General features: G+C 33.9%; 1 protein-coding gene across 3 annotated transcripts in view; it reads left to right on the top strand.

Moving 5' to 3' along the window:
• STRN3 (striatin 3) overlaps positions 1-13,244 on the top strand; it is a 99,661-nt gene that overhangs the window by 51,024 nt on the left and 35,393 nt on the right. For all 3 annotated transcript variants that reach the window (XM_063088339.1, XM_063088337.1, XM_063088338.1), the window contains exons 5-7: positions 566-739; positions 9,328-9,457; positions 10,573-10,714. In XM_063088339.1, the coding sequence (XP_062944409.1) occupies positions 566-739; positions 9,328-9,457; positions 10,573-10,714 (446 nt within the window). The remainder of the gene's footprint in view (positions 1-565; positions 740-9,327; positions 9,458-10,572; positions 10,715-13,244) is intronic.

The raw sequence follows: 13,244 nt of genomic DNA, 5'->3' as shown, positions 1-13,244 counted from the left end.
AGATCAAAAATATTGAGGGGAAAAAAAAATTCCACAAAGTTCCAAAAAGTAAACCTTGAATTTGCCGTGCACTCAGTACTGTGTTGAATCCCTGTGCATGAAGTGATGTAACAGCATTGTATTAAGTATTATAAGTAGTCTAGAGATAATTTAAAGTATATGGGAGATAATCCCAACATCCAGGGTTCAATCCCTATACCGGCCAGCTGCCAAAAAATCTATATATATGGGAGGATGTGTGTAGGTTATATGCAAATACTATGCCATTTTATATAAGGGACTTGAGCATTCATGGATTTTGGTATCTGCAGGTGGATCCTATAACCAGTCCCCCACAGATACCAAGGGATGACTGTATATACTTTCTTATTTAAATTTTGATTTGTGATCGGCATTGTTCTCTTACAACTGGAACTAGTCTATAGAGACGAAAGATGTTGAGACAAAGGAAGAAGAGTATATTTTGTAGGATTATTGGTTTTTCTAAAAGTCATTTGATAATGATTTTGAGTCTGGCAGGTGTTAATAGTAAGTGAAATTTAATATTTTTAATTTTCTCTTATAGGTATCTTCAGGAAGTAGGCTATACAGATACCATATTAGATGTACGGTCCCAGCGGGTAAGGTCATTACTTGGACTATCTAATTCAGAACCAAATGGATCAGTAGAAACAAAGAATTTAGAACAGATCTTGAATGGAGGTGAATCTCCTAAGCAAAAAGGCCAAGAAATCAAAAGGTATGATTTATACTTGTAGGTTAACATTGTTTATATAATGCATATTATGAATCTGTTTAGCTCCTTGTTACTACTGTTAACAATTTTTAAAGCAGGTAGAGTTCAGATTTAACACCCCCACCCCATCATGGGCAAATAAATTTTCTATTTAAATGCTATTTAAACTTATCTATGTTGAGTTTGAGAGAGACTAGAGAATAGTTATAGTTCTGAAACAGGTGCAGAATTGAAATTCAGATTTGAGGCTAATTGCATGTAGTTCAGAGCTGTTTTAACATCCTGATTTTTAAATTTTTGCTGGAGTATTTTCAATAAATTATATGCTAATCTATCACTAGAATGTGCAATGGTTATTTAGACACTCTGTCAAAGAAATAAGGCTTTGTATTGTGTTTGGACTCAGAAAGCTACTAGATACACTTTTTAAAAAATAAATCTTTACTTGGATATAATTCACACACCATAAAATTCACCCATTTGAAGAATATGTTTTAATGGTTTTTAGAATATTCACAGAGTTGTTCAGCCATCACCACAATCTAAGTTTAGAACATTTTCATCACCCTAAAAAGAAGCCCCATACCCATTAGCTACCACTCTTCATTCTCCCCTACCCTGAACCCTAGGCAACTCGTAATCTATTTTCTGCCTGTATAGATTTTTGTATTCTGGATGTTTTATATAAGTGGTCTTTTGTGAGTGGCTTCTTTCACTTAGCATAATATTTTAAGGTTCATCCACATAGTAGCATGTGTCAGTACTTTATTCCTTTTTATTGCCAAATAATATTTTTTTCTATGGATATACCACATATTGTTGTATTTCTTATCCAGTTGATGGGCATGTGGGTTGGTTCCATGTTTTAGAATAATGAATATGTTTGAGGAACTGCCAAAGTCTTTCCTAAAATGGCTGTACTATTACATTCCTAGCAGCAATGTTATAAGGGTTCCATTTTCTCCACAGTCTCATCAACACTTGTTATTGTGTGTCTACCAGGTATACTTTTGATTAATACAAACTTGATAAATGCAAGAGGTCAAGCAGGTAGAACTTTTTTCATTTTTTAGCACAACATGTTACCTTGAGTAACATAAGTAAGGACAAGAAAATAGAGAATGGAAAAAAACAAATGAGTTCATTTAGACCTTAAGAAGTTAATATGTACAGTTTATATACTAACATTATTTCATACCTTAGATATATTTTATGGCATTATGCAATTATCCTAACATGTTTGAAGTTAGCCTTTGATTTGGGGTCTTTGTTTCTGAGAAATAAGCTCTTTAGAGTAATGCAGTTTGATGTACCACACCTGAAACTGAATTAAAGGTCCATGACAGACTGTAATTTCTCATTGTAAAGCATCTTGCCTTTGCAAAATGAAGACTGTAATAATTTTTTTTTTTTTTTGTCATCTGTGTGGTAAAAAACACATAGCACGAGATCTACCCTCTTAACAAATTGAGTGTACAGCACAGTATTGTTAGCTGTAAGCACAATGTTCTATAGCAGATCTCTAGAACTTTTTCATCATGTATGACTGAAAGTCTATACCCATCGAACCCATGAGTTGCTTCCCATTCCCCCCCTCCAACCCCTGACCACCAGCATTCTACTTTTTGTTTGAGTTTGATTACTTTAGATACCTCATATAAATGAAATTATGCAGTATTTACCTTTCTGTAAATACTGGCTTATTTTACTTAGCATAGTGTCTTCAAGGTTCACCCAAGTTCTTGCATATGACAGGATTCCTTCTTTTTCATGACTGAATAATATTCTGTTGCATGTATATACCACATTTTCTTTATTCACTCATCCATCAATGGACACTTAGGTAATAGTTGTTTTAATCAAAACTAATTTCCTTCTTAAAGAATATACTTACATTTTCTGATTCTAATTAATGTAAGTGTGTTATGCTTAAGTCATTATTAGGGTCGTTTGAAAACCCCTAGAAATAAGGAAATGATCTAACAGGTGGATAGAGATTTCGGCAAAACGATTGTTTATTACATTCTTATTTATGACAGGAAAAATTCAATTCAAAGCAGTCTTAATGTACGTCCACAGTAGAAGAATGGTAAATTTTAGATTCCTGTTGTTAGAGATGGTTTGCCTAATGGTTAAAAATATGAATTCTGAAGACAGACTAGATTTAAATCCTGACTACACCTCTTACGAGCTGTGACTTTGGGCAAGGTACCTTACTTTCTTGTGCCTCAGTTTCTTCATTTGTAAAATGGGGATCATAGGGTTGATGCGAGGAAGAAACAAATTAAAGCACTTAGAACAATGCCTGGCACATAGTAAGTGCTGTATAAGTGTTAGCTATTATGAAATTTCATATATCTAGTTGAGATGTGACCCCCACCAAGAGTAGTATTTACTAGATTCTATGAGTGAATGTCACTGTTATATTTCTTGATTTATGGTAGAGGGAATTGTGAGTATATAATGCATCATACACAAAACACCTACTTTATGAGGATTATTGGGAGAGAGAATTCTTTTAGATCTTATAGCTGGGAAAAGCTGTGCCACTTCTTAGTAATTTGTCTGATTTCCTCTGAAGCTCTTGTTGTTCCCTTTCTCTTTTTACTCTGACTGTTTAGAATCTCGGAGACAAATCTGTGGCTCTTTTCTAGAAAAATGCACTGATTCTTTCGGTCTTTTACTTAGCAACCTTACCCTTGGCTTCATTTTATTTTCCCTTCTTCTGGATATATTACTTACTTTTTATTGTTTGCCTTTTTAGAATGAGAGAGGGTAGTAAGTAAAGAGCTGGCAAAGAAAAAAATTATATCATAGATGGAGATGTCCATTTAAACATGATAGATGAAAGGCACATTTTACTTGTGTGCCTTCCAGAAATTCTGCTAAAATGGCTGTGAAGAGCTTAAAATGCATTAACACATCATGACAAAAAATGAATATATAAAAATAATGAGAGAATATACTGTTCCTGAAATAGGGAGAATTTAAGAATTTTGGGAGCCAAAAGGAAAATGGACAAATGGCAACTGATTTAGTGGCCCTGAGAAAGCTTAAATTTAAGTACACTGGGGAACAATAGGATGAAGAAAAGGGGCAAGCCAATTCAAGTCTCAGAATTCCAGGAAAGCCACAAAGGCTAAGGAATTAGAGTTACTGGGTGGAGTTATAGGTTGAGATGTGGCCGTGAATAGAGAATTGGTTTAAAGTTATTTAAGAAGCAGAATCTCAAATCCTTTCATCCTATGCAGCTAGTTGAACACCCTTCTCCTACCCCAAAGAGTAGTGGTATAGTGTCTGGTAAAGTTGAACCAATGATTTCTGATTTCTTAAGAAATAAAACAACTGAAGGATGAGTTATTTTGAAAACAGGAGGGTTATGTGAAAGTCTCCAGCTGAGCAGTGACATCCTATTTTCTTCGGCTATTTGTCTTCTGGTATGATGGCGCTGGGTCTTATGTCCCTGTCAGGCAGGTGATTGAAATTGATCCCTTTAATAGAAAAGACCTAATGATACTGACAATTGAAATATGCCAATGGAATTTCCCGGGCCTCTGTCCTATATCGCAAAAATGAGGCCAGCTGCTTGATAAAACTCACTCATTTTCTTATTCCTTTTGGACTGCTGTAACAAGATATTATATAGTCTGGGTAGCTTATAAATAACAAATTTATTTCTCACAGTTCTGGAAGCTGGGATGTCTAAGATCAGGGTGCCAAGCATGGTTTGGTTCTGGTGATGACCCTTTTTGGGGTTGTAGACTGTGCTTCTTGCTGTGTCTTCCATGGTAGAAGGGGCAAGCAAGCTCCCTTGGGCCTCTTTTATAAGGGCACTAATCCTATTCATGAGGGCAGAGCTACCTGTTAATGCCCTCACATTGGGGATTAGTTTCAACATATGATTTGGGGGTGGGGAGGCACAGACATTCAGACCATGGCCCATGTACATTGTATATCCAGTTAGCTTTTTGGTGCCTCACTGAAATGTGAACACTTAAGGAAAGACTTTAGAGTGAAAATTAAAGTCCAAAGGAACTAAACAAACAAAAAGGAACTCACAGAAGACAGGGAGCAGAAGACTTTCAAAACTTTATTCTCCTGATAGGACTGAGAGAAGATAATACATCTACAAAATAAATTGGATGTTATTTTAAAGGGCTCAATCAGATATCAAAACAGAGCTGATAGAAATAAAAAATATGATAGAAATAATTTCCATGGAAAACTTGAAAGATAAGGTGAAGGACTCTACCAGAAAAGGTAAAAGAGAAAATAGGTCTGAAAAGATAGGAAAATTTAAAAATCAGTCTTTGAGGGTCAGTGTCTGACTAGGAATTTCAGAAAGAGAAAACAGATAAAATGGTGTGGAAAAGATTATTAAAGTAGAAATACAAGAAAATTTTCCAGAATTTATTTCCAGGGATGTTTGTTTCCAGATTGAAAGAATTTTCCCCAAGTACTCTAATAAAATTAATGAGAAAATATTCATACAGAGGCTAAAAATTAAGGGGAAATTCTAAAAATTTTCCAGATAGAAAAATAAGACAATGTTGAAGACTGAGGTTCAGACAGGCACCAAATTAGCATTCAAAGCTAGAAAACAGTACAGCAGTGCCTTCAAGATTCTGAGGGAAAGTGATTTCTATTTAGATTTGTATACTGAGCCAAGTTACTGTATTGCTAGTGAAAATAGGATAAAGACACATTCAGACCTGAAAGTCTCAAATTTATTCCTCATTGTCCTTTTCTTAGGAAGCTGTAGGAGGATATGGCTCAGCAATCTGAGAGAGTAAATCGAGGAGGAAAGTGTAGGATCCAGAAAAAAGGAATATGGAAGAGAGACAAAAGAAGTTTCAGTTGTGTAGTGGGCCTGGAGAGTAGCCAGAGTAGAATGGAAAGAGGAGGACAGAAAAATGGAAGGAATGTCTCTTAGAATATGTGAAATTAATACATTGCCTGATGTGTTTGAGGATTTTGTTTGGTTTTTTTTGGCCCATGTGATACGGGGATACAAACCCTTGACCGTGGTGTTATAACACCATGCTCTAACCAGTTGCCCTATCAGCCAGCTTGTTTGAGAATTTTGAAAGGAGATACACGATTCTGCTGGAAATTTTGGGGGGAAGAGTAAGTGATAACATCCTTGGAAAACAGAGCAGTTGAAAAAACCCACTAGGCATTTATTTCATGGAAACCAAATGTAAAAGGAAGGAAGAAAGAATCATTGTGATATGACTTAAATGGAAATAATATTTGCATTGTTATAATGTAACCACAGACTATTAATATAGCCTAATGTAAATTGATGTAACTATATTACTGATGGGGGAGGAAGTGTGGGTATGGGTTGAGACTATAAGGGAACTTGCTCTTCATCAAGAAATAGCAGGCTAAGCATGTTACTTAGAAATACTAGGGTAAATAAAGGAAATCTAAAAAAAAAGTTTGAAAATAGTTCCTATTGTGTAGGACTAAAAGGTAGGGAAGAGTAGGGCGTGGGACTCTGTTTCTCATTATACACCTGTGAAATTATTTACAAGTATTTGCCTTTTTCCCCACAAGTATTTCATAGCAGAACTTTAACAAGAAATCTATTGACCATGCTGATGACCCCAAATTACTCTTAGCTAACCTAAAAGTTGCCTGATGGTTCTTTTCTTTTCTTTACTGGCTGACTCCTTATTTCATCCTTCAGCTTAGCAGCTCTTCTAGTCTCTTTGTACTCTTCATAAGAAGCTAACTCCATTCCAGACCTAATTCCTTAATTTTAGTCATTCTCATAGGTTTGTAATAGTACTTTATTTTTGTCTTGTTTTGTTTTTTGGAGACAATTCTCCAAAAATCTCTCATGTCTTGAGATTTTACCTCAACTATCTATTTTAAGGATATTCATATGAGCGTACTTCAAAAAGTTCATGGAAAAATAGAATTGAAAGATAATATGAATCTTTCCATGAACTTTTTGAAGTACCCTTGTCTAATAAACAGCTTTGTAAGATATAGACAGTCTTCTAGTCAGTCATGCTTACTATCCAGTATAAAAGATTCACGGTCCCTAAGCTCAGAGTTTCTCAGCTGTGACTCAAACAAACTGCATGTGCAGCATCTACCTCATCCCCTCTTTGCCACCTTGTGGGACTTGAGGAGCAAGGGAACTGAGCAAACATCCTCCTGCTACTTCCTGTGCCCCTGAGGAATAGAATTCTTGTCTGACCTAATCTTATGACTTCTTCCAGGATCCATGAAACAATAGCAAGCTAGGTTGTTAGCATGCAAGTAGGGTAAAATCCCAGACCTTGTATAGTCTAAGTTCTTTTAATTTTCATTTTCCTGAAGACTGATGATGCTGAGAATCTGTTCATGTGCTTACTTGTCATCCACACATTATTTTGATGCAATGTCTATTTGAAAATTTCCCAATAATTTCCCCCAAAATAATTTTTTGTTTTATTTGTTAGTATTGAGATTTAAGTCTTTCATCAAATATGACCTGCAAATATTTTCTCCCAATCTGTAGGCATCTCTTTATGTTCTGTTAACAGTGTCTTTCAAAGAGCAAGTTTATTATTTGGAGATGTGTGATTTATCAATTCTTTCTTTTATGTGTCATGCTCTATTTAACTGTAAAAGCCATGAACATGTATTATTGTGACTAAGTACAATTTTTAAAATCTAAAAACATGAACTCTCACTTTAGAGACAGAAATTTATTTTCAGTGGGCACCGGTAGTTTATTTTTCAAAGTTCAAAACAAAAATCTTATACTTAAAAAAAAAAGTATAATTTTTTATTTTTCTGTCATCAATATGCTAATTTTGTCAAACATATTCTTTGCCTTTCATTTAATCCCCAAATACTAAGATGTATTTTAAATGTCAAGCTGAAAAGTATGTTTTGATATTATAGTAGGCTTGTGTTTGTTCTTACTAATTTGCATTTGGAAAAACCATCTCTTTCTGCATTCAGTCTTTATACAGTTCCTTTAAACAGTGTGCTGAATTGGGAATATAGTAGACCTTTTCAAACTATATTAAAATGCTGTTAAAAAATCATCCGAGTTGTTTTATATCCTTAATTTGGACTAATGGAGGAAATCAATTGAGGTGGGGAGAACCTTGAATTTTAGATTATTTTTTCTTTTTCTTACCATGCACTCTTGGTGTTAGTGAGGACATTTGAGATCATCTAGATCAAACCTCACAGTTTACAGGTAAAGAAATTGAGGCCAGAAGGTTTAAGTGACTTGGTCAAATTCGTGCAGCTAGTTTGTAGGAGCAGAGACTTTTCATTGTGAAGTCTGGTTAGCTGAATTTTGTACTGTTCTGTTGTTGCCTTTATTGTTAGACATTTGAACAACTATGTGAAAACACTTTTATTGTACATAGAGGAAATCAAATTAGTTTAAAAATGATTTAGTAAGTGGATAAAATAGATTATCACTATTATCTATTAAATAAGTTGCTCTGAAAGACTTGAAAGTATTTCATTAATAGATTAAGGATCCTTTTTTCTAGATAAGAAATCTGTGAAATGGATTGGGATATTGTATATCTGATTTACTATTACTTTTAATTTGGGTTGCCTGATTGATTTTGGTATTTACTGTTTTAGTCCTCAAACATTTGGGCCAAGCTACAAGAGGTTGTAATTATAAGAAATATTAAGTTTAAGTTGCTTGATTATGATCGCTTCATTTTGAGAAATGAACACATTTGAGTGTCTGATACTATAGAATTTTATTTTGTTTCAGGAATTACCTAAAATATTTTGGAGAATTAACTTTAGAGAAACTTAACAAAGAACAATCACTTTTATTTTAATTGTAGAACGTAAATCTTTCAAACATTCCTTTCTTGAATAAAATCTTTAGGCGATTTTCTGCTGTTTTCTATTGCTTATAACAGAATGCCTGAAACTGGGTAATTTATAAAGAAAAGAATTGATTTCTTAAATTTTTGGAGGTTGGGAAGTCCAAGGTCTAGGGGTGCATTGATGAGGGCTGTCTTCTGGAGGGGACTCTGTAGAGTCTTGAAACAGCACAGGGCATCACATGGCAGGAGGGCAAGAGCATACTAATGTTTTTTCTTCCTCTCCTTATAAAGCCACCAGTCTACTCCCATGATAACCCATTAATCCATTCATGAGGGCAGGCATAGCCCTCATGATCCAGCTACCTCTTAAAGGTCCTGCCTTTAAAATACCACAGTTGGATTTCCCACTGACTTAACACTGTTACAGTGGGCATAAAGTTTCAACATGAGCTTTGGAAGGGACAGACATTCAAACCATAGCAGCAATACATTGTAAGCAGGTTGTCATTTGAATCTCTATAGCCATCTTCAAGTACTGTTTTTTTTTTTTTTTTTTTTTTTTTGTCTTTTTCGTGACCAGCACTCAGCCAGTGAGCGCACTGGTCATTCCTATATGGGATCCGAACCCGCGGCGGGAGAGTCGCCGCGCTCCCAGCGCAGCACTCTACCAAGTGCGCCACGGGCTCGGCCCATTCAAGTACTGTTTTAAAATAGGGACCAGAAAGAAATATTAGAATCAACGATTGGAATAGTTGGATTAATCTTTTCACCTTCCTACAGGCCCTCAGGTGATGTTCTTGAGACATTTAATTTCTTAGAAAATGCTGATGACAGTGATGAAGAAGAGGAAAATGACATGATTGAAGGCATCCCAGAAGGAAAAGACAAACATCGGATGAATAAACACAAAGTAGGAACTCGATTTCATATTCCTTTTTTTTGTTTGTTTTTTGGGTTTTTTTTTTTTTTTTTTTTTTGGTGGCTGGCCAGTATGGGGATCTAAACGTGTGACGTTGGTGTTATAAGGCTATGCTGTAACCAACAGAGCTAACCCCTCAGATTGTGTTTTTATAAGCTTTACAAGGTACTTCAAAAAGTTCATGGAAAGATTCATATTATCTTTCAATTTTGTTTTTTTGTGAACTTTCTGAAATACCTTAATGCACTCATGTATTTGAAATAGGAATTTTTGAGATGTATTGTTACATTGGGAGTGATTGATCATTTTTATTTTATCATGTCACTTTCAGCTGTCAGCTCTTATTGAATTACACACATGTAGTAGGAATTATTTGCTGTATTATTCACTAAGTAGTCAAGAAAGGGTCTGATTTTATAGGACTAGTACAGTGGTTTTGAAACTTTTTTTAAAAAGCTGACACCCTTTCTCCTCTTGCCACCACTATTGAGAATCACTGCTGAATCCGACTCTTCATTTACAGTACACAAGCGTTAAATTAACTGACGCTGCAAAGGGGATACTCCCACACTGGGTGAGGGAGTAATCTGTGGATTGTAAATATATGTCAACATTCTTGTTCTTTAGTAAGGATTAATAAAAATTTACTTTTGCTCATAATCTAAGAAACAGGTTTATTTACTTTAGTAGTGATGGAGATTAGCTATAGGAGCAAAAATAAAGTAGGTCATTCAGTTGTGATGATCAGAGTGGTATTCAGTATTCTAAGTGTGTAACAAAAAGGGTATAGGTTCAGTCCTGGTACTTTGAGCTTTTATAGTAATGTGGAAAAAATGACAATATTACTCAAAAGCTCCCAGTCTACAAAAGCAGTTTTCAACCATTCCACCATATTCATACATGTAAGTAACATAGTCTGTCTATTGGGTAAATAGAGATTTTGATCCTTTCCTTTTTTGTTGTTCTGAGAGATAAAGCACTATTATAATTATCACAGCTTTGAATTCATAGTAGTCACTATGCCATATCCCTATGAGTGAAAAGTATTAAAGGACTCCTTTTAAATTTAGGATGAAAATAATTCTTGGCTTATGTTTTATTTACAGATAGGTAACGAAGGTTTGGCTGCTGACCTAACTGATGATCCTGATACTGAGGAAGCACTGAAAGAATTTGATTTTTTAGTGACTGCTGAAGATGGTGAAGGAGCTGGAGAAGCACGGAGTTCAGGGGATGGCACAGAATGGGGTAAGGTGATAAAGAAATACGGGGGTGGGATGAAATCTAGCTCTTAAAAATGGATTATTATTAAATACTATATGTGGAATGTGTGTATCATGTATCTGAATGTATGGTGGCATTTAAATTGAGAGAAGGGGAAGTGGTGTTGAAGAATATCAGGATGTTTTGCATCAACTTAGATTTGGTGACTAAACTGTTTAATATATGGCTTTTGATGGATTTTGATTTTTGAAATTTGTCTTGATTTGAAGTTGAAACATTTAGTCAATTTGAAAATCCATTTCCTTCCCCCTTAGCAGATTTTTTTTTTTAATAAGCGTGTATTCGGTTTTAAATATTCTTGTTATTTAATTTGGTAATCTAGGTTTCAGATAGACTTAACTCTCAGTGTGCACATATGGTGTTACTTATTGTTAGGAAGGAATGAAGTTACTAATCTTGAATTATGGCTCTATATTGAGCAAGATTTAATGAAGATATTAAACTTTATTGCATATAATAATTAGTGTGGGAATGTTAGGGCTTTAACTCTGGAAATAATACATAATGCTAGTAATAATACAGCCATAACTAAAAAGGAGAAAATAATTCTATCTATGCAGGGTTAAAAACTCCATTAGAAAGTAAAATAAAAATGTGAAATATATTTTAAGGTAGTAGCTGATGTCTAGTATGTTTTTTCTATTAAAATTATCATTTAATATCAGCAAATTTATCTGGTAGGTAGAACTCAAAGTGTGTTTACAGAGCTTTGTTGCAGGTTACTTTATTTAGAATTTAATTTTGGGGGGTGGGGAGGAGCGGCTGGCTGGTACAGGGATTGAACCATGGATCTTGGTGTTATCAGCACAGAAAGTTACTTTAATACATCAAAGTCTTGCTTAATTACTAGCAAGAGGAATTATCACCAGATTTTTAAAAAACTATGTTGGTGTGATAGGAAACCCACTGTACTTAAAAAATGTCTTATTTACGTCTTAAAACAGAATATTCCTCATAGGAGAGACAAGACCTAATAGATAATATACTTATTGACTATCTTGATATAAAAACGAATTAAGTATTTAAAAGATTTGAATTTTGCTATTTTTTCATTGTTTATATTTCTCAATCATTGTTTTGAGACCTTCACTTCACTCTTCTCCTAAGTGGAAATAGAAGAGGCACATTAATTAAAAACATAAAAAAAGATGCCACAGTTACTTTCTAGACTTTACATTGTACTTATTATTTTATTAAAAAACATTTTTTTTAAACCATTGAATTGCATACTTTATTTATTTATTTGGGAGGTGGGGGTAGCTGGCCAGTTAGGGGATCTGAAGCCTTGACCTTGGTGTTATAACAGCACGCTCTATGAGATAAACAGCCAGCCCCTCATACTATTTTTAAATAGCTTTATTTTAGAAGTTTAACCTGCTTAAGAATTAGCCTTGCTCAGTAGAAACAGTAAAAGTATCTAAGTTTTCTTTTAGCTTCTCTGTGCAGCCCATTCAATGCTGAAAATACCTTATCTTTTTCTAATAATTTTGAAAGTATAGTTTATTTTTTTCTGATAATTTTATAATTAAATATATAAATTATATAGATATATAACTATTTTATAATACAAGTAAGTTTTAGAAGATTTTGGACCCACAAATACATGTGAAGGAGAAAATAAAAAATTACCTGTAATGCTACTATGTAGGAATTATGGTTAACATTTATATAAGTATATGTATATTTATATATATATTTACTTATTTAATTAACAAAAGATTTTGTTATTTGCTTATTTGTAACACATACTTTTCACTTAATATATGGTCCTTCTGCACCATCATTTTTAATCTGCATAATGTTCTGTCAATATGTGCTATGATTTTATTTAAACAGGGCCTTACTGATGCTCATTTAGATTATTTTCATTAAAAAAATTATGATCAAAGTAATTTACCGAACATCTGTTTAGCTAACTCTTGGCACACATCCCTGTTTCCTTAGCCTAAATTTGCTAGAAATTGAACTCTTAGTCAAGAGGATAAACAGAAATTTCAGGAATTTAATTTGTATGAAATGGCATTATTTGTTTAATAAAAGTACATTATTTATGACTGGTCCTTCTGTCTGAAGACTATGGACTGTAGAGCAGTTTCAAGAGAGGACTTAATTAGTGAGTGACTTTATTTACTTCTGACTCTCAATTTTTGAGAGTGACCTATATCTTGTATAAATGAAAGTAACCAATAAAGTCTCTTCCTTCCAGATGAGACTGAAACATTATCTTTAAAGCATTTTAAGTTCTTGATGAAGGGAAAGAACTCTTTTAAGTCCAAAATGGTTTAAGTAGTTTCTTTCCATAAGAAATGAAAACTGCCAAAGGATCTATGCAGTGTTCCTAAAGTTCATCATTTCTACTCAAGAGGTATCATATTCATTTTTTCTAAAACAAAGGGGATTGATATACAAACACTCCTTTATATTAATTTCCTAAAAACTTGAATATATTTATAAATGGGAAGATGGTAGTTTTCAGATTTAAAGTATTGGGTAA

Source organism: Cynocephalus volans, chromosome 3 (genome assembly GCF_027409185.1).
Source record: "Cynocephalus volans isolate mCynVol1 chromosome 3, mCynVol1.pri, whole genome shotgun sequence".
Classification (NCBI taxonomy): domain Eukaryota; kingdom Metazoa; phylum Chordata; class Mammalia; order Dermoptera; family Cynocephalidae; genus Cynocephalus; species Cynocephalus volans.
Note: the sequence above shows the minus strand (reverse complement) of the source record. Positions and strands in the feature narration are given on the sequence as shown.